General features: G+C 37.4%; 1 protein-coding gene across 4 annotated transcripts in view; it reads right to left on the bottom strand.

The window, feature by feature from the left end:
- The window catches only part of RAP1GDS1 (Rap1 GTPase-GDP dissociation stimulator 1), a 214,137-nt gene that overhangs the window by 87,774 nt on the left and 98,586 nt on the right, over positions 1–27,777 (bottom strand). For all 4 annotated transcript variants that reach the window (XM_043972756.1, XM_043972753.1, XM_043972754.1 and 1 more), the window contains exons 3-4: positions 23,598–23,720; positions 16,755–16,880 (exon numbers count right to left, since the gene is read on the bottom strand). In XM_043972756.1, coding sequence (XP_043828691.1) covers positions 16,755–16,880; positions 23,598–23,720 — 249 coding nt within the window. The remainder of the gene's footprint in view (positions 1–16,754; positions 16,881–23,597; positions 23,721–27,777) is intronic.

Below are 27,777 nucleotides of genomic sequence, written 5' to 3'. Positions count from 1 at the left end.
ACACGATTTAAAAAACCCACAATTAAATAATACTCTGCATAGATAGAAATGGTCATACTTTTTGTTGTTCAAGCATTTCAGTCATATCCAAGTCTTAGTGACCACCCCTTTTACAGTTTTCTTGGCAAAGATAGTGCAATGGTTTGCCATTTTCTTCTCCAGCTCTTTCTATGGATGTGAAATTGAGATAAACAGGGTTAAGTGCCTTCCCCAGAGTCACAAAGCTAGTGAGTGTCTGAGGCCAATTTTGAACTCAGAGTCTTCCTGACTCTGGGTCCAGAGCTCTATCTGCTGTACCACCCAGCTGCTGCACTTAACCTAAGGTAGCTATGTAACATGGTGAAATTTTAAAATATTCGCAGTAATTCAGGCATGAAAGCCAAAACACAGTGCAGTTTTAAGTTGTCTAATCTTTGCTCCTGCCCTTAAGGATTTATGATCTAAAGGTGTTATAAAACACAAATATATTTGGATATTCACAACATTAAAGTATTTAAAGAACTCATTTTGAAAAAGTAAAAATCATTATTTTTCCATACCAAAAAATGAAAAATCTAAAAATCTTAGGTCTTGGGGACAAAATAAAAAATTTGATCACCCTAGATTTAACGCTAAATTTATGCACATGGCTGGTGGTTTTCTAAGTTGTCAATCTGTTTTCGTGTTCTCCTCCATCTTCCTTCACATACTTTTAATATAATTAACCCTTTTCTCCTACCCCCATAAGTCCATTTGTTTCAGCAGAAACTGATCATGGCTCTAGGCAGTCTCTTTTTCACTTGCCTTCCTGATTCTTTATTTCATGTCTTAAGCAGGTGGTGGTACAGAGTATAGAGTGCCAGGCCCGGTCTCAGAAAGATCTGAGTTCAAATCTGATCTCAGACACGTTACTAGTTGGGTGACCATGAACCTCTGTTTGCTTCAGTTTCCTCATCTTTAAAATGAAGCTAATACTACCACCTACCTCCTGGCGTGGTGGTAAAGATCAAATGAGATAATAATAGTAAAGTGCTTAGCATAGTGCCTGACACACAGTAGGCACTGTATGTTAGTGATGATGATGGTGGTATATTCAGTCTGAAACTGATGCTTACTAGTGCTGACTTAATTTCCGTTTTTGTAGTAACTATATATTGTTGTCCTGGTTCTTTGCATCGGTTCTTTCAAATTTGACCAAGTTTCTTTGAATTATTCATATTTACTGTTTCTTATCACATAATATTCCATTACAGTCATATATATCCAAATTTGTTCAGCCATTTCCAAATCAATAGGCACACAATTATCTAGATTTTTGCTACTATATTACAAAAAGTGCTATTATGAATATTTTTGCATGTATGGGAACTTCCTTTGGGGGGGGGTGCTGTCACTTAACTCATAGGATATCCCAGTAGTGGGCTAAATAGGTCAATGGGTATGAATAATTTAGTGACATTTCTCATTTCTAGAAATGTCACAGGTTAAACAGTTGCACATTAGTATGTCTGTCTTCCAATAACCCCTCCAACAAGGAATATTTACATTTTTTACAGTCTTTGCCAATTTGGTATCAGTGCAGCAGGACCCCATTGCTGTTTCAATTTGCACTTCTATTACTAGTCATCATTTGCAGGATTTTTTCTCCTTATGATTATAGGTAGTTGGCATATACTCTTTCAAAAACTCTTTGTATCTTTTGATTTCTAGTATTATATATCTGTATCAGTTTGGATGTAGGCTTTCAACAGAAATATTTGATGCAATCCCTTCCTACTCACCACCCCAACATCCTGAGCTTTTGTTTCTTACAAAGTTTATTTCATTTTTTAAAAATGACACAGAGCTAACACCAGAACCAGACAGAACTGGGTTCAAGACCCAGCTATGGCACATACTGGTCACTGTTGTGGCCCTGGGCAGCCCTCAGATTGTTAAGTGGCAGAGAAGGGGCTGACTTGCATTGGTTTTGGAAGGTCCTCACCAGGAGCTCCCTACAACCGTGAGATCACAGAGCTAATAACTTTCCTATAATCGGAAGTGACCATTTTATCTTATATAATCTCCTTTACATACTCTGCACGATTTTAAATATTTCTCCTAACCTTCATCTTCCATTCTTCTCTAATCTTTTATATTTAAGTTACTTATCCATTTGGAACCTATTAAAATATATTGTATGGTATGAGTAGATGATTGAGAGCTATTTTCTGAAAAAATGTCTTCTCGTTTTCTCAGCAATTTTTGACATAAGACTATTCATGAATCTTTCTGTATGTCTAACAGAAGGTTATCAACAAGGCTGATATAAATGATTTCTTAAATACTAAAAATTATGTTAGCTACTGTATGGTAGGGACAGTGTCTGTTTTATTTTGATTTGTTTGGTGCTCATAGACATTTAAGTACAAAGCAAACACTGTGAAGATGACAATTGACTAAAGGGCATTGTGTCCTAAATCAAAAGGATCATTTTTCCCCCCTAGAGCAGATGGTTCCTCTCTTTATTTAGACTTGAATAAAAAAGGCTTCTTTTTTATTCATCTGAAATTTACTGCCCTTTAAATTCACTATGCTTTTGCCTGGCCTAGTTATCAGCATTTCAGTCTAAGCAGAGAAGCCAGACAGTTATCTACTGCTTGACAAGATTAACCTCCTGGATGCTTCTCACTCTAACAATAATAACTAAACTCTTCTGGCTCCTACTTCTTCTACAGTTTGGCCATAAAACTGTCCCAGGCCCTGCCATAATGCAACCTGGGTACATCCCTTTAGGTATTCAAATGAAAAATTAAAATACATCCACTTTTTCCCTACAATTAACAAAATCAAATTTCTTCATGTTCCAGGTACAGGTAAAATCAATGGGAAACCCCAAATAAGCAAAAGCTATCAATACTGCATTAGCAAAACGACAAAAACAAGTCACAAAGAAAAAGATGCCATTATTATTAAACATTCCAACGAGAAAAAGCAGCATTAAAAATCCCAATTCTGAGGCACACTGTTGGTGCCATTTACCTACGGGAATATGGGTTTGCTGAAGAGGGTGAGAAGTTTTCTAGTGGCAACTGCATAGCTGCTGATCTGGACCGACAGGCTGATGCCTAGCACAGAGGGGAAAATGGGACCTTACACAGTAAAGGGAAGGGGCAGAGTAGGGGGGGGGGTGTAGTGGGACAAGGACAGTTAGAGAGAAGACCCTCAAGTGGCTATTTTGGGTGAGAAATAATAGTCTTTACACATGTTGACTGACTAGTCCTATACCTTTTTTTTGTTTTTGTAGGGCAGTGAGGGTTAAGTGACTTGCCCAGGGTCACACGGCTAGTGTCAAGTGTCTGAGACTGGATTTGAACTCAGGACCTCCTGAATCCAAGACCAGTGCTTTATTCACGGCGCCGCCTAGCTGCCCCCTCCCATACCTTTAAAAAAAAACAAAACACATTTTATTCTTTGATTCTTATTATTGTTATTGTTATTATTTTTGGTGAGGCTATTGGGGTTAAGTGACTTGCCCAGGATCACACAGTTAGTAAGTGTTAAGTGTCTGAGGGTGTATTTGAATTCAGGTCCTGCTGACTCCAGGGCCGGTGCTCTATTCACTGCACCACCTAGCTGCCCCCCTCCCATACCTTTTAATGGTGGACATGGTTCCCATTTTGTGAAATGCATCACATGCAATGCATGGCCACTGCAAGATTGTGAGCATGGAGTAACAAGGCTGTATTGTCAAGTGTGTGGAGGATGGATTTACAAAGGGGGAGGAAGCAGCTTGTTATACAGAATTCAGGAAAAGGATGATAAATGAGTTTTTAAATTAGTCTAGGTAACTCATGCTGGATTTTTTCTAGATTTTAAATAGCTAGCACAGTCTCATCGGACAGGACACCTCCATTTGCAGTATACAAGGCCAGATGAGATGTATCTCTTATACTTCAAAACTGCAGCTAGGTGGCACAGTGAACAGAGTGACAGGCCTGGAGTCAAGAAGACTCAGCTTCCTCAATTCAAATCTAGCCTCAAACATTTACTAGTTATGAGACCCTGGGCAAGTCACTTAACCCTCTTTGTCTCAGTTTCCTCATCTGTAAAATGAAGTAGAGAAGAAAATGGCAAACCACTCCAATCTTTGCCAAGAAAACCCCAAATGGGGTCATGAAGAGTCAGACATGACTGAAAGTCAATACAAAAACATACTTCAAAATACAAGATTCATAGTTTATTGTTTTTTGCCCCCCCACCCCACCCCGGGGGTGGGCGGGGTGGGGTTTTTTTTGGGGGGGGTATTTTAACTAGAAAAAAGCATAGCTTTTGATGGACATAGCTCAATGCACTTGCTGATGTTAGTTTTAACATTTGGTCAACAGATTTTTCTTTAGTCAAAATTGCTAGACTGATAATTTCAGACTGAGTAAAATGATTCCTAAATAATTACACATTGTATTTGCTATGGAGATCACTAGAATTTCTCTTTTCATAATTCTAAACCAAAGACTCACTGGATGCTACCATTCCAGAGATTATTGTCTCCTTCTTGGTTCATCTTCTTTAGTCGGCCATGTTAGATGCCTTCACTTCCCATCCTCTCATTCTAAATGCTCTGTAGTCTGGCCCCCAATCTGGTCATGCAAAGAAAACTACGTGCTTGCGCTCTGTCTCTGTCTCTGTCTCTCTCTGTCTCAAGTGACTAGTTACTTTAATCGCCAAATCCTATGTCCTTTTTCTCGATACTGACCCTTCTTGCCTTCCCCATGGCTGTAGTTTACCCTGTCTTCCTGGATGATTTTTCCTCTCAGGGTTCCTGTGAAATTTCTCTCTCCTTGTTGTCCATGTGTTTGTCCCTTTTAAGTTTCTTTATTTTGTCATGTCTATGGACCCTGTGGGTCACCTGTCTAAATGTCTGCCTTCTTCCCTTTTCTTTGTCTTATCTCGCTTTGTGATCTTATCAGCTCCCAGGGACTGATCATCTCTATGTATAGATTCCCAGATACAAAAATCTGGCCCATAAATTTTGCTGGGCTCCAGGCTTGAATCATCTACTGCCTCTTGGACATCTCAAACTGGATGTATACAGGTATGTCAAACCCAGCATATCTACAACAGAGCTTACTGCCTTTCCCCCCAAACCCTCCCCTCTTCCAAACGTCCCTATTACTATCCGGGGCACCACAGTCTACATGTCATCCTTGCTTTCTCTCTAGCACTCATTCCACATACCCAATCAGCTGCCAAGTCTTGTTTCTCCTGTCACACTGTCTCTCGTAAGCACTCCCATCTTTCTCCTCACACAGACATGACTGGTATACACTCTCCTCCCCTAAAGCCTGTACCACTGCAATAGCCTTCTGGCTAGGCCCCTGCCTCCAATCTCTTCCCACTCCAACCAATCCTTCATAGGAGTTTCCAAAGCAACTTTGTGAATGTGCAGGTCTGACCATGCCAGACCTCTACTCAATAAGCACCAATGACTTTTCATTTAATCCAAGTTCGACTATAAACCCCTGTTTTGCACAGAAAGCTTCTTAAAACCAGACTCCCTCTTTACCAACCCCTACCCTCCTTTGTACTTTCCAGTCCTATTACATGGCACAATGCTGCTGTCCTGGGAATGATGCTCCATTTCATGTCTGTTCACTGACTGTCCCTGTGCCTGAAATGTCACCTTCTCTTCACCTCTGAGTCTCCGTTTCTCTGTTTTCCTTCTGCTCCTATCTACTTCTGCAGGAGGCCATGCCTTCTACTCTGATCACCTCCCATCTACTCTGTTAGGGCGGAGACTTTTACTTTTGGCCTTTTTTTGCATCCTCAGAATTTAGCGTAGTACCTAAGCACATGGTTTGGCTAATCAGAGATTTTTTGTTGTTGGGTTGTTTTTTTTACTATTAACAAAACAATAAGATACTTCTGATTGATCATGTTTCAGCTGGGAAATAAATTATTAAATTCAACTATGTCTACAAATAACATCTAAAAACAAATGAATTCTGTATAGCAGTTGATGTCTTTAAAAATATAGTCTTTTTTCATTCAAAAACAAATATAAAGTGACAAATGCTCAAGGCCCGATTTAATTCGTGTCTAAAACATGTCTTTAAATATTAAAGATGCTTCTTAATAGAAAATATGTCGTACTCAAGGGAAAACTCATTTTGCTAAACAACTGTTATGATTTAGCATTTAATCTGAACGGCAGTACAAATGCTAACGATGACTGCTTATTCTTCCATTGAGTCTATGCATTCATCATACTCAGTGGGAGGCACATAGATTATTTGCCTTTAAGTAGTACTCATTACCACTTCTGATCAGAACTGTGAGCACAGTTGGGTTATATTTATCAGTCAAGAGAGATAAAGCAGCATACTCCAAAAGGGTAAGGATATGACACTTTACTTGGCTAGAAACTATGAAAATCCTAAATAGCTCAACTTGACTGTAAGCAAGAAAATATGTAAACCAAAAATGGTAAATTATGGCATAATATAAAAAAAGTCAATATAGGTAAGGGGTCAAGATCATATTAAAAAAACTTCTAAAGAGAATAAAAACTTCATATTTATTATGTTCAACTTCTCACAGCATCCCTAAATTCTTTTTAGTCTATACTTATGATATCATCTTTCATATTAAAATTAAATAAGTTTGGTGTAAAGAGAAAGGAAACAGAAATGAGAAAAAGCAGCCTATGTTCAGACTCTCACCATAAGATGTTTCCTGTCACATAGTAACAGATGATTCTGGAGGACATTTGGCATTTGAAGAGGTGTCTCTTAAAGAGAAGATCTAGGGTGGGAAGCAGATGATAATTCTATCACAGGATCATGGCCACTTCCTTTTGAGCTTCCTTATTTTTGTTCCCCAAATGCCAGGTTCCTCACTTTGTTACCCCATCCAAATGTAGCTAGTCATTGTCTGCAGGAAAGGCATTCCACTTTCATCTTACTTATCTGTCGGGGCAGCTAGGTGGCGCAGTGGATAGAGCACTGGCCCTGGATTCAGGAGTACCTGAGTTCAAATCCAACCTCAGACACTTAACACTTACTAGCTGGGTGACCCTGGGCAAGTCACTTAACCCCAATTGCCTAACCAAAAAAAAACCCCAAAACCAAAACAAAGCTTATCTGTCCCATTCACTCAGAGTTCAGTTAGATGAAAAACAATATTCTTGATAACCAAAACTAATACATTACTTCTAACTAAAACATGGGCATTTCAACCAGGACCTTCTACAGACAAACAAGACCTTTAAACTAAAAGGGTGAATCTGATATTAGAAAAGGCAGGCACCATGACAGGCTGAAGAAGCTATTTTGGGTAAAATGGTAGCTTATCAAATCCTGCAATCACACCACACAAGCAAACATCTACTTTATTTAGACTGATGCAATGTGGCAAATACCCTTTGGCCTAATATGGAGAGGACTCACCTCCCTGGTGAAGGAGAAGGAGAAGGACGGCTGGATACCAACTTTACTACTAACTACTTGTGGCCCTGGGCAAGTCACTTAACCTCTGGTCCTCATTTGCCTTCCCAAGGGTGGGAGGAGGGGTGGCCAGGAAGGAAAGGATTTGGAACTCATTTTTTTTTTTACATTGTAATTGGGAAATATTTAACAAAATAAGTAAAAATATATTAAAATTAGAAAAAAATCTGTGATCTAATAACGCTGGTATGGATGGATGAAACAATATTTATTAAGTGCATACCACATGTGAGGAGCTCTATAAGCACTTTAAAAATCTTATCTCACTTGATACCCTGATAAATTTCTTAATTTAGTGGATGATAGGGGACATTCTTAGGACTTACCTCATAGCATGGGGAGGTAGATGTTTTGCAACTTAGAAGTTCTGTGTAAATGTATTGCTTTGTTTCTATTATTTTGGGGTAGCAAAGTAATTTGTATAATTAATATGATGGTTCAATCCCTATCCAGAAAACACACCCTCAAACTCTTCATTTAATGGGTAATATGGCCTATTTTCAAAGCAGGCATCATTCAATTCTATTATTGTTCAGAAACAACAAAATAACATCTATTAAACATTTGATTTGGTGTTAGACACGTCAGATGAGTGAAGTTACAGCATAAATTCCTTGAGGGTCAACAATGTCTGATTTCTTTCTTTTTTTTTTTAACTTTCAGTACCTCTTACTATATGCTAAGTTTATACTATACTATAGTATTGTAAACATTTGTTGAATTAACAAATGGGTCTCCTCAAGCTAATTCCAGTCATGTGAGCCTTCACCACTACTTAATCTTCTTTGTCATCACTGGATTCAGTATCAGATCTTTTACCACAGCTAGTCTGCATTTCTGGACATTTCTTAACACCAAAGACCCTCTCATGCCAACTTCCTTTTCCTTACTCTGCAGATAAACTTAACTACTTTGCTGAGACTGAAGCTGTTTCAATAATGTTATCAATTCCACAGTATCACCGGATGGCTCACAGAGTTATATATTTAGACCCAAGCTTTCCCCTGTGCCTCCATCCACAATCAGCAGCTGTCTACTGGACATTACAAAGTAGATGTTCCTGAGGTCATTAACTCAACTTGTCCAAAACTGCACTCGTCATCTTTCTAAACTCTCCTCCTCCTAAGTTCCTTATTATCGTCTATGATACTACCATACTTCCAGTCTGCCAGACTCATTCAGTCGGTCAATAAACATCTAATAAGCACTTGTCATGTACCAGGCCCTATGTTAAGCACTGGGCATTTGAAGAAAGACAAAAACTAGTCCCTGCCCTTGATGAACTCAAAATCTGAAGAGGGAAGACAAGACATAAAAAGAAACTGAAAAGAGAAGGGTAATCAACAGGGGACATGATGAAGTCTAGGGAGTGCAGCTGGTACAGAAATGATAAGATGGCTGTCTTGGGTGCCCTTTAAGTGAAGTATTTGAGAGGAGCTAACCACTGCCCACCCTCCATCCTTGCTGACACTCAAGAGTTCCGAAAAAAGAATGTTAAAAGACTAGAGAATAGATAGCAGAACAAACAACGGGGAGAAAAACTTTCTAAAACAGCAGATTTCTTGAAAAAGAGCTGAGTAGACTTACAACTTTTGGAAAGCAACAGAAATTAACTTGTGCAACACCACTAAATAACACCCTCCTTTTCCTATTAAGTTGGCATATGTAAGCACTCCAGAGCTAACTTTGCAAGAGGCCCAGTAACTACAGCTGAAGCATCCAGGTGGCTGGTTGGGAGTGGGAGTGGCTCACAAGAATGACAGAGATATTATAATATGAGTTAAGACAGGCGTGACAATTGAAGAGTTCTGTCTCAAACAAAATGAAAGAAAGGTAATATTAAAGAATATATTCATTTTATAGCACTAAAACTACATGCATAAAAATTCCTTAGTAAATATAGAAAGGAAAAAATATTAAGCATGTCTTTTATATATTATAAAAGTTAAGAGTTTTAATCAGTAAAGGAAAACTGAACTAAAGATACAGACCTAAAAAGAGACTAATTGATAACATCTTAAATAATGAGTGGGTCAAAGAACAAATCTTTAATATAATAAATGATTGCAGGACAGCTAGGTGGTACAGTGGATAAAGCACCGGCCCTGGATTCAGGACTACCTGAGTTCAAATCTGGCCTCAGACACTTAACACTTACTAGCTGTGTGACCCTGGGCAAGTCACTTAACCCCCCATTGCCCCGCAAAAAAATTTTTTTTAATTTTTTTAAAAAATGAATAAATGATTGCATTAAAATTATAATAGCAAGGCAGCATAACAAAATTTTAAAGACATAGCTAAAGTAATATTCAAAGGAAAATCTATATCTGTGAAAACACATACTAATAAAATAGAAAAAAAATTATCAACAAACTAATAATGTAATATTTAAAATCAGAAAACCCAAAAAATCCATTAAGCCTTAAAAAGCACAAAAGAAACATTTCAAACTAAATGGGGGGGCAGCTAGGTGGCTTAGTGGATAAAGCACAGGCTCTGGATTCAGGAGGACCTGAGTTCAAATTCAGCCTCAGACACTTTGCACTTACTAGCTCTGTGATCCTGAGCAAGTCACATTGTCCTGCCCCCCCAAAAACCTAAATGGGAAATAAGGAAAATGAAAAAGACAAAGATTATTGAACTGATAAACAAAGAACTTTTTTTTAAAAGATAAACAAAATTGATAAACAATTTGATAATCTAGTAAAAAAAAAAGTAAAAGGAAAAAACCAGATTGTTTAAATAAAAAATATTAAATCACTTTATAATTAAAAATTCAAGTATTATAAATTATTGTGTCTAATTACTTGCCAACAAAAAAGAATTCTTTTTCCTTTTTCCTTTTTTCTGACAAATTAAGTTGTCCCATTTTAAGCAGGTTGGAAACAGAGGGGCTACTCCTGGGCCATATCTTAGTATGGAGCTTTGACCTGGTCTACTTCTGATCTGGGCCAGGTAATCCCACCTTAGGCAGTCTTAGGCTCCATACTCCTGGGGTGCTTACCATATTAAATGCTGACATCTGATTATCATGACCCCACTACAGCTTAGAACTCCCAAGCTAAAGAGATCCATCCATCAGTCTTAGCTGAGAATAAAGATGTGTGCTACCACACCCAACAAAACTCAGAATTTAAAGAAAATGCATAACTACAAAAAATAAATAATGCCCAAATCAACAAAGTATGAAACCAAGATCCTAAGCAATCTAATTTCACAAATGTAAATTGGTTTATATGCAAATTCTATAATTTACAGAGAAATGAACTCCTGTGCCACAGCATTCCTGTGTTACTAAACTCCTTTTATGAATACAGTCATAACAAACAAATGAATGGAAAAAATATGAAAAAGAAGACTAGCAACTAATATCACTGATGAATACTGATGTAAAAATTCAAATAAAATTTTAGAAAGAAACAAAACAGTCCCCCAAATCATTATGACCAAGACGGATTTATATCAGGGATGCAAAGATGGTTTAACATTAGGAAGACAATTAACATTATTTATCACATTAAAAATACCCCCCAATATGATCATGTCACTAGATACAGAAACTGCTTTTTGAAAACTATAATAATCATTATCTTTCCCTAGTATTTACCAAAAACAGATATGGCATACTAATTAAAGCAATACACAGAAGAAAGAAATTAAGAGAATAAACACTGGTAAAGATCAGGCAAAAGTATCCTTTGCAGCTATGTTTTACTTGGAAAACTCTAGAGAATCAAAGAATAAATTAATTAAGATGATTAATAGCTTTAGGAAAGTGGCAGTATATAAAATAAATCCACAAAAATCATCAGATTTCTATCTTATCAACAAAAAAACTGGGAGGAAAAATTAAAAATTATTTTAAAACAACTACAAAATGCAACAGAATACCTGAGAACTGTCTAAGGCTTGTTAACTTGACAAAGGAAGTCTCACAGAAGCTAATGCAGAAGAAAAAAGGAAGAAACAGAAGAACAAGACACATTCACCATGACTACAACAATATAAATGAAGACAACAGGATTCAAAGTCACATATGATGGCCAACACTGATTCTAGATGACTGAAGTTTAAACACAATTTATGGTAAATGAAATGTTTCAACTACAAGATTAAACATTTTTGCTAATTTTTTTGAAAAAGGATATCACTATGGAGCATCAGGTTTATTGGAAAGCAACTACTATCTCAAAACAAAAATGTGTATAAAAGTGATCAATTAACACTGTGAGAAAGACTGGTCAGTAGGTAACATGAACAAAATATTTTATCTAATTCATGTCCCTGAAAGAAATATTTCTTTGAGACCTCTGGCACATACATTTCCCTACTCAATGTAACACAAAAATACAAAGTGTCTTGGTTCTTAAATCAATGGTAACGTACATAACTTCGGTTTAACTAACGCATAATACCACCTCACTACTTTCCATGTTCAAGTGGCTTAAAAGCACTTTTGTTTGTAAGGTAAACATTTTATCTAAAAATACTGACAAACACTCAGACCTCTTCAGGCTCAGGTATTCTAGCAGTTGAGTCTAGTGCTGATTCCCTAGTTTATGAACAGTTCAGTTCCATCCACCCTTTCCCTTAACACACAAAATCAATAGCTATCTTGGGGAACAACTACCAGTATATGGAAGTAAATGGAAATCTCACCATTTTCTTGCTCTAAATATTGAGATGAAATTATTTAACCTTAAAATTACTAAAATGAAATAACTCATTTCTTGAGTAGAAATGCAATTTCATTCTATGTGGGGGTAATCACTCTGTGAGCTTTATAAAATGTTAAATACTACATATGTATATAAATTAAACCACTAATTATAGTAATATCTAATCATAAAAAGGAGCATATCCTCTCTGAAGAGGAGTATTTACTTTTTAACATTTATCCATCTGATTTACTCCTTCTCCAAATAAAGGATAAAAGAAGACATTTTAATCCCACATAATCAATTTCTTTTAGTCTCTCCTACATTTTCCTGAATCAGCCTTCCAAATGTAAAAAGTGGGGAGATTGAAGTGGAGGCGTGATTTTTCTTACTTTTCTCAATATATTTGGGAAATACAGTTCCCCATTATTAGAGATTACATTTTCTTCTTCCCTAAGCAAATACCTATATAGAATGGTCATTTCATAGAGGCATTTAGGGATGAAGGCAGGAAATGTGACTTATATGAACTGAATCCTACTTATAAATAATAAAATCATTCAATCACTGCAAGGAATATCATAAAGAAGATAGTAAATGGATCAAAATGGAATCCCAGATTCCTCTCCAACATCTGTGGAAAGAAGTGATATTTAATAAGTCAAATGGGTTCATTTGATTCTGAGATTTCCTTTCTTTCAAACTATAAAATCTTTAAAACTTCCTAACACACTATTTCCTTCCGATTTTAAGTATCCTTCTCTTCCTCCTTTGCTCTGAAAATGAGCAAAAACTTCAATAGAAAGTCCATTCAGCAAATAATGCCTATTTAAGTAATCTGTTTAGACTCATGCACATAAAATTCCATAACTCTGAATAGCCTTGAAGACTCTCTGGAAGAAAAGTATTTAAATGAAGATGCTCCTAGGCAGTAATTCCTTCCCTCATCTCTACTGTATATGCAAGAGAGGGGGTGGAACTGTAAAAACTCATCATCAACAAACGTTTATTATACCCCATGTATAGCAATAAGACCAATCTGCTGCCCTGATGTTAGAATTACATACGATAGATGTTTTTTCCTTAGTAAGAGGATTTATTTAGGCACTGCCAAGGTCATTAACACTGAAGTCTCATATGCCCATAGATTTTCCAGAGAGTATAATTCTTTCTACAGTTGATAATTTTTGTTACATTAAAAAAAATTAAAATCTACCATACAAGTATGATATTTTAAAAATAAATGACTATCCCAACCCCTGACTTGCTCCATGTCTTCTGTTTACATCCTTTCTTTATTCAATGGTGAGCCTGGATATTTGTTCATGTGGAAAACGCATATGAGAGATAGTTTAAATGATTAACAAAACATAGGTAAGAGAGGGGAGGAAACACACAAATATATGATTTTTTTCAAAATTTCATTTGGGAAAAAATTTATTTCAGTTATATGTCCAGTCCCTAAACTGAATCTTCTACATTCCTTCAAAGAATAAAATATCAAATTTGGAACTATTTCCCCTGAAGTTACTAAACATACTTTTTGATTCTGCTCAACTACTATTGGGCTTATACTCTTGAACAGTTTAAGAAAAAAAAGAGGAAAAAGACCTTTAGGAATGAATATATTTATAGCATCACTTTTTGTAGTAGCCAAAAGCTTAAAAAATGAAGGGGCACACACTTATTGGAAGAGCTAATGAAACTGTGGTATTGGAATATAATGGAATATTATCATGCCACAAGAAATGACAAAATAGACAGCTTCAAAGGAAAGTAGGAAGACCTCTATGAAGTGAGGCAGTGTTGTGAGCAGAACAAGGAAAACCATGTGAAGAGTGACAAAGACATTATAGAGAAAATCACTTTTGAAAGGCTTTAGAACTCTGATCAATGTGATGATAAACCTCAAGTCCAGAGGTCCTAGGAAAACCATTCCAATCGGCTCTTATCAGAAGTGATAGATTTAAAATACAAAATTAGGCAGACATTTTTTGGGCATGGAATACAGGAATTTTCTTTTTGCTGAACTATGCATATTTGTTATGAGGGTTTTCTGTTAAATGGAGAGGAGTGGTTCCTATTAAAAATCTCCAGTGCTCTATTCTACTTCGGAAATTAATCTGAAATTATCTCAGGTAAATTTAAATATGAGCAAACTAATTATTCTATACTCTTCTATAACTTGTCCTTATAATACAAAGAAAATGATCAGTTTTATTCTGTAGGTATTTCTAGCAATCATAGCAAATATTCAATTTCAAAGAAAAAACTAATATCAGAGGGTTTATAGATATAAATTGCATGTTTTAATGTATACATCTTTATATAGAGTTTGCTGTAGCATGTCATTGCTTTCAAATACTGATTCTTTTTTTAAGTGCTATTATTTCTGCCTCCTTAAGTCAGGTTTTTAAAAAAAGGAACACAGTATAAATTTAAGCTTAGAATTGCACCTTTGGGAAACCCTGTATATACAACATGGACTAGATTTCATTAACTTGCCATCAATAATTTACATGAGATTGTCTTCTTAATATTGCGATAAAATGGGTACAAATGTTTATAAAGCATGAAATAGTGTATCTTGATATTATAGTTTGCATCTACAACATTTAGAGCCACAATACAAATGACTATTAAAATGTGTACCACAGATGTGATAATCATGGCTGTAATGAATTCCAGTTTAATCAAGAATGCTAATCTTATTAATCTGACATTTATTACTCTAATTTCATGATATTCCTTGGAGGAAATCAGGCAAAAATCACAGCAACATGTGACAACAGATGATCAACTGGCTGTATATTTTGTATTTTATATACATCCATTAAGTGTGGAAGAGAGAACACAAATAACTCATAAAGTCTTTCTCGAATAAGTCTTTCAATAGATAAAAAAATGTAAAAATAATTATACAGAGCAAAATGCAAAGATCCCTTTTTTGTAGTCTCATTTCCTGATCACAGACATGAGTGTAATGAATTTAGATGACAGTGTGCTCAATACTAGTTAATGTGCACATTAACTAGAAAAATGTATTTTCCCCTGGTGAGAATATGTTTTAATATATTACCTCGAAAAGTAATTATGTAAAATAAAAATGAGAATGAGTTCAGTTCACAAAATGGGCATGAAGTTCCCATTTAGTCAATGATATTCAGCAACAAGAGGACACTATACAAATATTATCAAAGAATGAAGGGAATTACAATTATAAAACTTTACACTTTTATATGAAGCTGAGTCTCTAAATCCTGGGGTTAGGGTGGGGATGTCTGGGGAGAAAGAGACACCATCAAGTTCCAAAAATAGACATTGTGGAGAGGGATTAAGGGCAGGAGCTATAATGTATAACTTTCAAGTTAAAATACTGAGATAATCAGTTGTAATATATTGTTTCAGACTATGGTAAGCAAGAAGATGAACTCTGGAGGCTAGCTCTCAATATTAATGCTTCAAACATTACAGATGAAGGTAATACTCTACTTTTTATTTACATGCTATACCACAGAATATCTGCGGCTTCGTTTTCTCTTTGGGTAACTGCATATTTCTAAAAATATCCCTTCTTTGGGGCTGAGATGACAAGTGAGAAGAAACTAAGGTTAGGTGCTTGAATAGGAAAAAGTAGAAGTAAGGAGTGTTGGACTGAGAACAAGGAAAGGCTTGGGTTTGAACCCCACCTCTGACATTTAACAAGCTGTGTCCATGGGCAAATAAGCTAAACTCTCTAAAGTACAAATTCTTTGCCTAATCACTGTAGTACCCACCACACTGAGCTTTTGTACAGATCTAATGAGATAATGTATGCAAAGCACATTTTAAATCTTAAGGTATATAGCACTAAAGCACTAAGACTGTTGGGACACTCTACATAAATGCATGTTATCATTAATATGAAATGTTTCATTCTAGGTTTATCCTGATAAAGTAAGAGGAACTAAAATTCCCGTGAAACTCATTAAGGCTGCCATAAATATGTAAGCCAATGATGAAGGTTCAAAAGAAATCAGGAGCTAAAGAAAATCAGGAAAAGCCTGTTACATGCACCAGATCTGGTGTAACTTGTGCTTTTCTCTCTGTATTAGGTTTTCAGAGGTTTATATGTAGAAATATTATTAATATAAATGGATGTACCTATTCTCTTAGCTTAGGAACAAAGAGAATAGAAGGTGACAGGAATAAAAAAAAACAACAAATATGTTTACAATTCACATAAACACATTGAGTTGAATCAATTTTTTCTAATAATAATGATGTTTTAAAAATATTTATAGTAATTTATTTTAAATATATTTGGATGGATTTACAAACTGCATAATCATTCCTTTGCACAATAAATTCCTCAAAAACAAATTTACTATCGTCTGAAAATATCATCTACAGTTAGTTATATAAGGTCAAAAGAAATTCCCTGTAACTTACATAAGAACATGGTCAAACATTTCCCCACAATTTGACTACTAACAAGTAGTCAAGTTAGATCATATTGATACAAATGGAGCTCAGTCAGCCTTAAAAAAAACACCAATGATATGATGAGTCAACCCAAAAGATGAAGTTACTCAGGAATTCACAACACTCAGACCCAGATCTTCAAAGAACACTGCCCCTTCTCAACACTTACGGCTATCGTAGCATATGTTCCCAAGGGCTCTGCCAGTCTGAAGGAGTACTTCCTGGTCTTTGCAGTTCAGCAGCTGCACCAGCGGGGGAATCAAGCCAGCCTCCACGCAGGGGAGCCGCATAAACTCTGCAAATAATGGTAAGAAGTAAAATAGAAGAAATATCCATTCACATAAGTCACCCTCCCTAAGGAAGTGTGGGTTTGGGCTTCCAGTGATTAAAGTGCTTTGCGACGGAAAATCACATTTCTACACAAAAATTACCCCATTCTCACCCCAACAAACATCGTATAAAACATTTACATAATGAAGACCTTTGCCATGTTTTTCTGTTGCTGATTTATCAGAACCAAAAGGATCTTAATTGATTTTTCACTGCAGTTAATTTAAAATCCCCAAATAATGATTAAGTATGCTTTGGGAGCAACATCTACAGCATAAATGAGGGAAAAATTGGCAACGTTCATTCTATGACCTTGACAATTAAGTAAAAATTCAAAGCATTAACTAAATTGCAAATTATTCAAACAGCACTGCAGATGTACACTAAGCTATCTCCCTTGTCATACATGTGTTCTTAAGAAATCAAAATGGCAAGTCAATAAAAAACCATTCCAGTAAACCATTTCAAAAAAATAATGCCTTAACATGTTGTGGGACTGTCACCTAGACCCCACTCTCATGCTTTTCTTTTTGTGAATACCTGCTATGAAGGTTCACAAACAATCTGCCACCTTTGTCCTCAAACTAGGAACATTATATGAGTGTAGGAAAAGGCTGGTCAATGATGTAATGGAAAGTGCATTAGACTAAGAGTCTGTCAGTGTGGATATGAGTTTCAGCATTCTCGTTGACAAGCTCCTGGATCTTGAGAAAGTCACTCATCTTGGCTGGGCCTCAGTTTCCTTATATGAGAGGTGACGGGACAGATACAGATATTCCACCCTATCTAGAGACTATCTGGTGGCTCCCAAATCATTCTCTTTCCTTTCTCCAAGTACTTACAACATTTGCCTTGGTTTTCCTCTCCCTGCCCTTCCATTCCATTCATGTAAATAAAAAAGGACTTCAGTTCACATGATGATGTTCCCTTCTAGGGTCCTCAGTCATTCAGCCATACTTAGGGATGGTCACACTCTTGATCCACTCTTATGACTGAGAAGGCCAATTCCTTGATCAGACCATCATTTTCCATCCTTTTGTATAATTCCCTCCTTGTGTGTCATTCTTCCAAAACCTCTTCACATTCTCACCAGGACTTCCATCAAGCAATAAGCATTTATTCAGTGTCCATGTACCAGGTATTGTGCTAAGCGAGGGGATGCAAAGAAAGTGAAACAGCCTTCTACTCTTCTATTCTATAAATAAGCTTCTATTTAAAAAAAAAAATGGGGGAGGGGGGGCGGGGCAGTGAGGGTTAAGTGACTTGCCCAGGGTCACACAGAATAAGCTTCTATTCTTGAGGAGCTAACATGCACCTAGATAAGTATATGGAGAACTGCAGGGGCCAAATTTAATATGGGGAGAGTTAATTGGGTGGCTCACTGTAATATTGGGGTTCAGAAAATAATGAGGGACCTCTAGGTCCAAGGTTTCCTCCCCTCCTGACTGCCTTTTTTAGTTATTTTTCCCAGGCCAAAAAGAAAGGGGATCAACAGCCTCTTTTCCACAAACAAACCAGGTTTTATTAATGAGAATAAAATACACAGCAAAGGTGAAATTAATTAAGCCAATGACAAGGGAATAGGGAAAGAGGAAAATGGATAATCTCCCTGGCTCTAGCAAATTAATGTTTGGGGAAACTCATCATTCACTGGTGTAGAGTTTGAGAACCCAGAGTTACTTCTATGAGACAAGGGTAAATTTATTATGTTTTATCATTGTATATATATGCATATTACCAAAAAACATAAATAAGTAGATGACTATATTTACATCATCTTACAACTTATTAACATGTGGAATCTCTCCTTTTCACATAAAACTCATGAATAGTCTTGCCCCATGCTTCTGGTAGCTTCTAAGAAGCATTATCCCTGTGTGTCAGCTGTCTACACTTTGGAGGGGGATCCGCAAGACTCATTACAGCTCTAATGCATTCTTACAATTTTTGTGCATCTTTAGTTGGATAAAAAGAAACTATTCCCTGACACGTTAGCACCTTCTTGATCATCTCCAAGCTTTCATTGAAAATATTCTAGTAGGAAGTCAGACAACAAGCATTCATTAAGCATTGACTATGCACCAGGTACTGTGCTGAGCACTGGGGATTCCAAGAAAAAGAAAAAGCCAAAGAGAAAACAGGGTTTGTGCCTGCAAGGAGCTCAAAGTCTAACGTGGGAAGAAAACCATGTAAACAACACTGTACAAACAAGATGTCTACAGGGGGGATGGAAAGTCATTTCAGAAGGGAGGGACTGTGAGTATTGGGCGGGGGAGAACCAAGAAAGGTCTTACGACTGGGGGATTTGAGCCAAGTTCTGAAGGAGGCCAGGAGGCAGAGGCCAGGAGGGAGAGCATTCCAGGAATGGGGGACAGCTGAGAAAAAGGCAGAGGGTCAGGAAATGGAGAGTCAAGTACAAGGCAGCACAAGGGAAGCCGCTGTTGGATCACAGAGTCCATGGAGGGGAGTAAAGTATAAAGACTGGAAAGAACAGAAAGGGAAAAGGGCTGCGAAGGGCTTTAAAATCAAATGCAGTGGGAGCAGCTAGGTGGCACAATGGATAAAGCACTGGCCCTGGATTCAGGAGGACCTGAGTTCAAATCTGGCCTCAGCCACTTAACACTTACTGGCTGTGTGACCCTGGGCAAGTCACTTAACCCCAATTGCCTCACTAAAAAAAAATAATAATAAATAAAATAAAATAAAAATCCAATGCAGGAGTTTATATTTGATCTGAGAGGAGAGGAAGATCCTCCAGCCTTCACTGAGCAGAGAGGGCCACGGTCAGACCACACCAGCACCTGAGTGGAGATGGATTCCACAAGGCAGCAGGGAGATCAAGCAGAAAGCTGTTGTCCTGGTCCAGGCACCCAAACTGGGAGATCATCTCTGTGTGTGCATGGAAAGAGGGAGGTGGGGGGCGGCTAGGTGGCACAGTGGATAAAGCACTGGCCCTGGATTCAGGAGTACCTGAGTTCAAATCTGGCCTTAGACACTTTACACTTACTAGCTGTGTGACCCTGGGCAAGTCACTTAACCCCCATTGCCCCGCAAAAAAAAAAAGAAAAAAAAAGAAAGAGGGAGGTGTATTCTAGAGATGTTGTGAAGGCAAAAAGAGTAAGACTTGCATGGAGTTTGGATGTATGCACGGAGTACAAGAGATGTGCAAGCGTGGGTGACGGGAGGTTTGAGAGAGCCTTGGAGAGACAGGTTGAAAGAGGGGAGGATTTGGTGGGGCAGGGAAGACAATGTTTTGGAAACAGTGAGTTTGAGATGCTTACAGGGCATCCAATGTGAGGTACCAAGGAGGCTGTCTCTGATGTAAGGCTGAAGCTCAGGAAGGATCTGAGAATCACCTTCCTAATGATGATAACTAGACACAAGGGAACTGAACATCAAGTGACATAAGGAGAAGAGGGGCCAGGACAGTCTTGGGGAACACTATGATTAGTGAGTATGACCCAGATGCAGAACCAGCAAAGGTTTTGATGAAGGGATGGTCAGACAAGTTACGAGAAGTAAGAGTACAGCAGTCATCACAAATGCACAAGTGTTCTCTATTGGGTCATTATGGGTCTAAAAGATAGTTCCGTCTAGACAGTCATCATTAACTTCCAATAGAGACCAGTCTTCAAGTAATTCAATGATTAAGGATAAATACTTGAAGGTATCCTAGTCCTTCCAGTAGAGATCAGTTTGGTTAAGTCTACACATGATCAAATTTTCAATGTTTTCAAAAGATAAACGTTCTCTGCTCCAGCAGAGAATCCTCTAGTGCCAAATGTGTTAATGTTCTTAGTCCTGTGAGTAAATAAAAGAGCCTTCATTTGATTAAGTGAGACCATAGGAGAATGGCCCTTTTTTATACTAAAACCAAAACCTTCCCCATAAGTCTGCTGTTTTATTGCTCTTTCCTGAAATGGGCATTGCAAAGGCTATAAGGATCAACCAATTTTGTATTCTTGGCACACTCACTCAGCTATCTGGAGATCTAAAGTGATAAACATGACACGATGGAATAAAAAACTGAGCAATAAACATAAGAACCATATGTCCTAATCTCTAGTCTGCTAATGACAAACTGTCATTTGAGCAGATCACAACCTTTGTAGATTCACCTCCTTCACTGGCAATGTGAAGCCACTCATAACATGGCTATAACTTGAGCCAGAACAAATAATTAAGACTTGAGGACATTAGTAAGTTTCAGGAGGGTTCAGCACATTCATCAAAAGATTGTGATGGGGGCAGCTAGGTGGTGCAGTGGATAAAGCACCGGCCCTGGATTCAGGAGGTCCTGAGTTCAAATCTGGCCTCAGACACTTGACACTAGCTGTGTGACCTTTGGGCAAGTCACTTAACCCTCACTACCTTGCCCTGCCCCCCACCCTCAAAAAAAGGTTGTGAAGGGCAGGCCCATGAAGCTTACAGTGTGTCTTTACTGGACCTGGGTGAATTCTTAGGGCATCTGACCTTCTCTGAAGTCATCCCAAATTTCTGCAGAGCTGCTCAGGATCTCCTGGATTTAGGGGCATTCACCACAATATTAAAATAATACCACAAAATAATGTAACTTTAATGCCCGAAGGGCTATAAATCTGTGCATACCCTTTGACCCAGCAATGCCACTTTTGGGTCTTTTTCCCAAAGAGATCATAAAAAAGGGAAAAGGACCCACATGTACAAAAATATTTATAGCTGCTCTTTTTGTGGTGGCAAGGAATTGGAAATTGATGGGCTGCCCATCAATTGGGGAATGGCTGAACAAGTTGTGGCATATGAATGTAATGGAATTCTATTGTGCTGTAAGAAATGATGAGCAGGTGGAGTTCAGAGAAACCTGGAAGGACTTGTATGAACTGATGATGAATGAGATGAGCAGAACCAGAAGAACATTATACACAGTATCATCAACATTTTGTGTTGATCAACTGTGATAGACTGGATTCTTCTCACCAATCCAATGGTACAAGAAAATTCCAAAGGACTCATCATGGAAAAAGGCTCTCCAAATCCAGAGGGAAAAAAAAAAAAAGGAACTGTGGAATATGGATGCTGATTGGACCATACTATTGCTTTTGGTTTTGGTGGTGTTGGTTTTGTTTTGAGGTTTTTCCTTTTTGCTCTGATTCTTCTCTTATAATATGACTAATGCAGAAATATGTTTAATTTTATTATGTATATATAACCTATATTAGATTGCCTGCTGTCTAGGGGAGGGGGGAGAGGGAGGGAGAAAAATTTGAAATTGGAAATCTTATATAAACAAATGTTGAAAACTATTTCTACATGTAACTGGAAAATAATAAAATACTTCTATTAAAAAAAAACATACTAACACCAAGAAAAAAAAATAATGTAACTATAGACTAACATATACAGAGGTTAGCCACCTTTCAGTTACTAGTACTGAAATCATAGTTTATTATGGCAGAACTGAAAGACTATTGCTAAGTAACCCTAAAAGATTTAGAGGCACAGTGAAAAAACAAATGGGAACTGGTACAGTTAAATTAGAATACAATGGATTCAGGTACTTCATCAAACCATCTGCCATGGAATGCAAGCTCCCTGAGGATAACACTGTTTCATTTTTGTTCTTGTATCCCTAGGAACCAGTAATGCCACACAGTATCCATTAAATGCTTATTGACAGACCGTGAAATAAAGCCACAAAATCTCCTCTTTGTTTTACAGTGCTTTATCCAATGCAACTTATTCAATGAGGTTTTCTGAAGATAATTATAGCTCCTGAAACATTCAGGTCCATCAAAGCTATCCCATTATCCCATTAATGAATTCCACATGCTAGTCGTGAACATTAATCAAGGTGATTAAATATTTTAGGCCATTCATCCTGCCTCAATATGACCATTTCAAAAAAGAGTCCTGCTACAAATCCAGCCCCTAAGCATGGGACCAGAACAAGTATGAAATTATTTCTGATGGGTAGTCTTCAGACTTGCATTATCCAGTATTTTCTATATTTCGCAGGAACTGAGAGGCAGGAGGTATATCTCAGTTACATAAAGAAGAGCTGTGCGATCAGAAGAATAAACCAAACCGGGAAAACAGGAAATTTACATAGTCGGTGAACAATCTAGGATATGCATTGAGAACTAAGTCTTTCTTTGAAAGGAAATATTTCAGTGAAGCATTCGAATGATCCTTTGGTAAGAGATTTTTTTTTTAATTAAAGTCATAGAAATTCAGCAAAAAAAACTGACAAAATTCTCTCTCAAATACTGTTCCATGGCAATGAATTAGTGAATGATAAATATATGAATGGAATAGCTATATAAATATAGCCATTCTGGGGCAGCTAGGTGGCACAGTGGATAAAGCACCAGCCCTGGATTCAGGAGTACCTGAGTTCAAATCCAGCCTCAGACATTTAACCCTTACTAGCTGTGTGACCCTGGGCAAGTCACTTAACCCCAATTACCTCACTAAAAAAAATTAAATTAAAAAAATTAAATAAATAAATATAGCCATTCTAAACAACTATATGAAAAAAAAGAAGAAGAAAAGATTCACTGGAGAGAGACATAAGGAGATAGAGTGACAGATGGAAAAATTGTCTACCCTACAAAAGCAAAACATAAATGAAATAAAGCATACTGACAGGTGAGGTGCAAAACTGAAGATGTTCCAGCAGAAAAGTTCTTGAGGAAAACCTCACCATTTTTGGCTACTTCCGCTATGATGTTTGCGACTTTGGCTGTGCAGGGTGAGTGTGGCGTCAGCAGGCTGGCAAACAATTGAAGGATCCCACTTCCTTGGAGTTTTTCACTTGTCTCCATATCTGAAAAATACATCAGACAAAGCGTTTCAATGGCAGACAACCTGTAATATTAAATTTTACAACTGTCATTATAATGAGGATACATAGAAAATATAAATATAGGAAAATACATAATCTAAAGGACCTTCTCATTTGTAGCCTCAGAGCTTAACATAGTGCCTGGCACATAGTACATACTTCATAAAAGTTTACTGAGTTGAATTGAACATGAAGATTTTCTGAAAAACCTGGGAAGTCTAAGTTCAACATTTTTGAAAACCTGCCCTATGTTTTGTTATGATAAATATATTATAGTGTGTATCCTGATTGATAGGATTATACCAAATCACAATCAGGGATAACAGATGTGATACATGCACCAAAAAATGAATAAGAAATCATTTTGAGTATTTATAGTAAAAAAAAAAATTAAAGCATTTTTCATGAATGCATCTCTCCTAAGCTAAACTTATTTTTCAATGTAATTCTGGCCTTGTTCACTCATAGCTAAGTGTATTCCCAGCCTCTCTTCTTTCCACATTTACAACTATAATGGTATGCCACACTTTGGCTAACTCTTCCTCTATACTTGAGTGGCAACCTTTCTGGAAACAAATGGCAATTATAATGAGTGACTGTCTCCCCCTGAGGTCACTTTATAGGAATGGGTGTTATTTGATGAGACCACAACCAAATATAACTGTGAGCACACATGTACGACTGACTCAAAACCACAAAGAGGGTGGTGAAATAGCCACAGCAGAACACCCTATTTGGAAGTGTTTGAGACTCATACATTCACACCTCCTTTTCCTCCTTTCTCCTTTTTTCACCTTTTGCATGACAGTTACCCTTTATAGCATGAGCTCCTTGAGAACAGGGACTGTGGGTTTGGTTTGGTTGGTTGGTTGGTTTTTTTTGGTCTTTCTTTGCATCTCCAGCACTTAGTATGGTGCTTGGCAAATTGCAGGTGCTTAACAAATTCTTGCAGACTGCTTGCAAGGGAGAAGCACCTGGGAATAAGGGGACAAAAAGGTTAATGTCTCACACTCAGGATAGATCCTTGTTAAGAGGGAGTCAGGGGAGTAGCTAGGTGGTGCAGTGGATAAAGCACCGGCCCTGGAGTCAGGAGGACCTGAGTTCAAATCCGGCCTCAGACACTTGACACTTACTAGCTGTGTGACCCTGGGCAAGTCACTTAACCCTCATTGCCCAACCAAAAGAGGGAGTCAGAATAGGTGACTTCTAAAATCTCTTTCAACTCAAAATCCATGATCCTAAGACCTCTAACGATTCCTTCCAGCTGGAGGCAGTGAAATCCAGGGGTCAAAGCAGCAAATGGGCACAGTGAAATCAGTATTATTATTTCAGTAGCAAATTACATATATCAGCAACAACCAAGCCCAGATTTCATTTGGCAACTAAGCAGTGGCAGAGAAAATAGAGAGCTGGACTTGGAATCAGGAAGACATGAGTTCAAATCCAGCCTCAAACACTACTTACTGGCTGCTAAATTTTCTCATCTGTAACAGAAGGGTAATCCCAGTTGTTGTTGTGAGGAGAAAGTGCAATATTTGTAAAGCGCTTTGCAAACCTTAAGCTAACAGACATGGATGTGTGTATGTACGTATATATGTGCATGTGTGCGTGTGTGTGTGTCTGTGTGTGTGTATGGATACATACAAGTGCTAGCTACACGCATCTGAAGGCCTGTCTTGCTCAGGACTGCAGTAAGATGTATCTCAGTTTGATTAATGTAACATTTGTTTTGTTTTACTCCTCCCCACAAGTAAATTCTATCCATCGCCCCTCCTCACCTTCCTTAGCACTCAGTCTGTAGAACTGTAGTGGAAAACATGTGAAGTGCATATCAAACAATAGATGATCATAAGGTTAGAGCTGGGAGAAACCTTAGTGAATATCTAGTCTAGAAGATCTTAACCTTTCTTTGTGACACAGACCCCCTTTGACTCTGGTAAAAAACTATGGACCTCTCCTGAAAGCAATGTCTTTAAAGGCATAAAATAAAACACAAAAGCTTAAAAAGGAGGACAATTATATGGAAGTACAGCAACAAAAATATTAGAAACACAATTTTCCAGACCCCAGGCTAAGAACCCCTGATCTAATCAAACCCATTCCTTTTTAAAGAGATGGAAACTGAGGCTTACTTAAGTGTCTTACCCAAGGTCACAGACCCGGTAAGAAAAAAAGCTGAGATTTGAACCCAGTTTGTCTGGCTTCAAATTGAGTACTCTTTCCATTATTCCATGAAAACAAAGGAGAATAACTGAATCTAAACTTAATATCGACACTTCCTGGACAAAAAAGGAAAAAAGATATTTACACAAGATTCCTTTAAAATGTACCTTAAATTATACTACGTGGCTATATTTTTTAGTTCATTCAGACAATGTGCTTCAGATATATCAACTGATTTATGACCCAAAGATTGCTAGTTAGAGAATTGGCCTTTGGGTGGTGGCTTGTGATCAATGAAAAGGAAAGAAAGTGAATCTCAGAGAAATGGCAAGGAAAATTATCAACAGCTTAGGCAACAGTCAAGGACTAATGCTTAGGCATTAGATGCTTGAAATCCAAAACTGATTACTTCCTCAATCCTCTGTCTACATAAACTCTGCTTGCTGCTGTATGACTTCCTATTTATCTAAGCATTAGGAAAGTATATTAATAGACATCTTTCATCAATTCCAAGGATTTTGTGTTTGTAACATTTTAAAAGAAAAGCTACTTCTGGGAAATACCACAAAATGTTAAGAAAAAATTGTTTCTCGGTATGAGAAAGCCATGAAAATGGCCTTACCTCTCTGAATAATCCATTCATACAAACATACTTATTCCACTGTCATATGCTTAGTAATATTTTCTCTGTCTGCACTCACTCCCTTTTGCTGGGGGGGAGGTGGGAGTCAACCATGGCTGGCTGTGGTAGCTATGTTGCCTGATTTTGCTTCACTCTTTTCCTTTGGTCTAAGAGAATGCTCCCAGTTATCAATAGGGTGAAAAGCAGATCGAATTTGGGAGTGCCAGTTAATTGATACGGTGCATGCCTTAATTGACAGAGGAAACTTCCCTCTAACAATGCAAACCACCACTTGCTCTGTGATTTACAGTCTTAGAGAACAGACTGAAGACACTGAAGATGAAGTGATTTGCCCCAAGCAGGACAGCCAAGCATGGATCAGAGGCAGGACTTCAAGCCTGGGTCTATCTTCAAGGGAAGCTTTCTATCCATCATATCCCACTGACCATCCAGAAATTGGTCTGAGGTAAAAACCAAAGACATTAACACAACCTAAGCTATTTCCTTAATTAATTTTCCTTTTGCACATATGTGAGATTAGGCAGTGTAGTACAGGGGGGAAAGTATTGACTTTGGAGTTATAATACTCGAGCAACTCATGAGCTATTTGAAATTGGGTAAACCATACAATCTTTTAAAGTATGTCTTGTCATCTGTAAAATAAGAAGGTTGGACCAGACAGCCAGATCCTGCCCCTAAAACTATCATCCCTGCAGAACTTCTGAATTTTTAAATACTAAAATCAGCAAATCACCTGACTCCTATACTTGGTATTGTGCTCATTTGAGCTCAAGGGACCTATACAAAGATGCCTCTTGGGGACACATGAAAGAGAGCACATCATTTTTTTTATTATGAACCTGACAACAAACCTGATCATTTCTATATCAAAGAAAACAGAAAAAGAACTCTATAAGAAACCACAAATCTCTGTTACAAATTACTTGGGTTTTTTAATGTAATAGTTCCAAAATTGTCCTGCTCATCTGTCCCTTTCTAAACATCTTTCTATTCTATTTAGCATATTTTAAAAAATGCTTTACTAATAGTCTTTTCTTAAGTCGTTTTTCTTGGCATTAATAGCACTCTCCCTCAACTGTGCCTTATAACCCCTTTCCCACCTCCGCATTGATGATGGATACTCCTTTTGTTTCTGATTTTTTGTTGTTGAGGTTGTTTTTAAGTGCTATAAAGACTTTTGTACATAAGGGTCCTTTCCTTATCTTAATTAATTTCTTTGGGGTACAGGACTAG

This window comes from Dromiciops gliroides, chromosome 6, assembly GCF_019393635.1.
Source record: "Dromiciops gliroides isolate mDroGli1 chromosome 6, mDroGli1.pri, whole genome shotgun sequence".
NCBI classification, from domain to species: domain Eukaryota; kingdom Metazoa; phylum Chordata; class Mammalia; order Microbiotheria; family Microbiotheriidae; genus Dromiciops; species Dromiciops gliroides.
The sequence above is the reverse complement of the archived record's forward strand: the minus strand, read 5'-3'. Positions and strand labels throughout refer to the sequence as shown.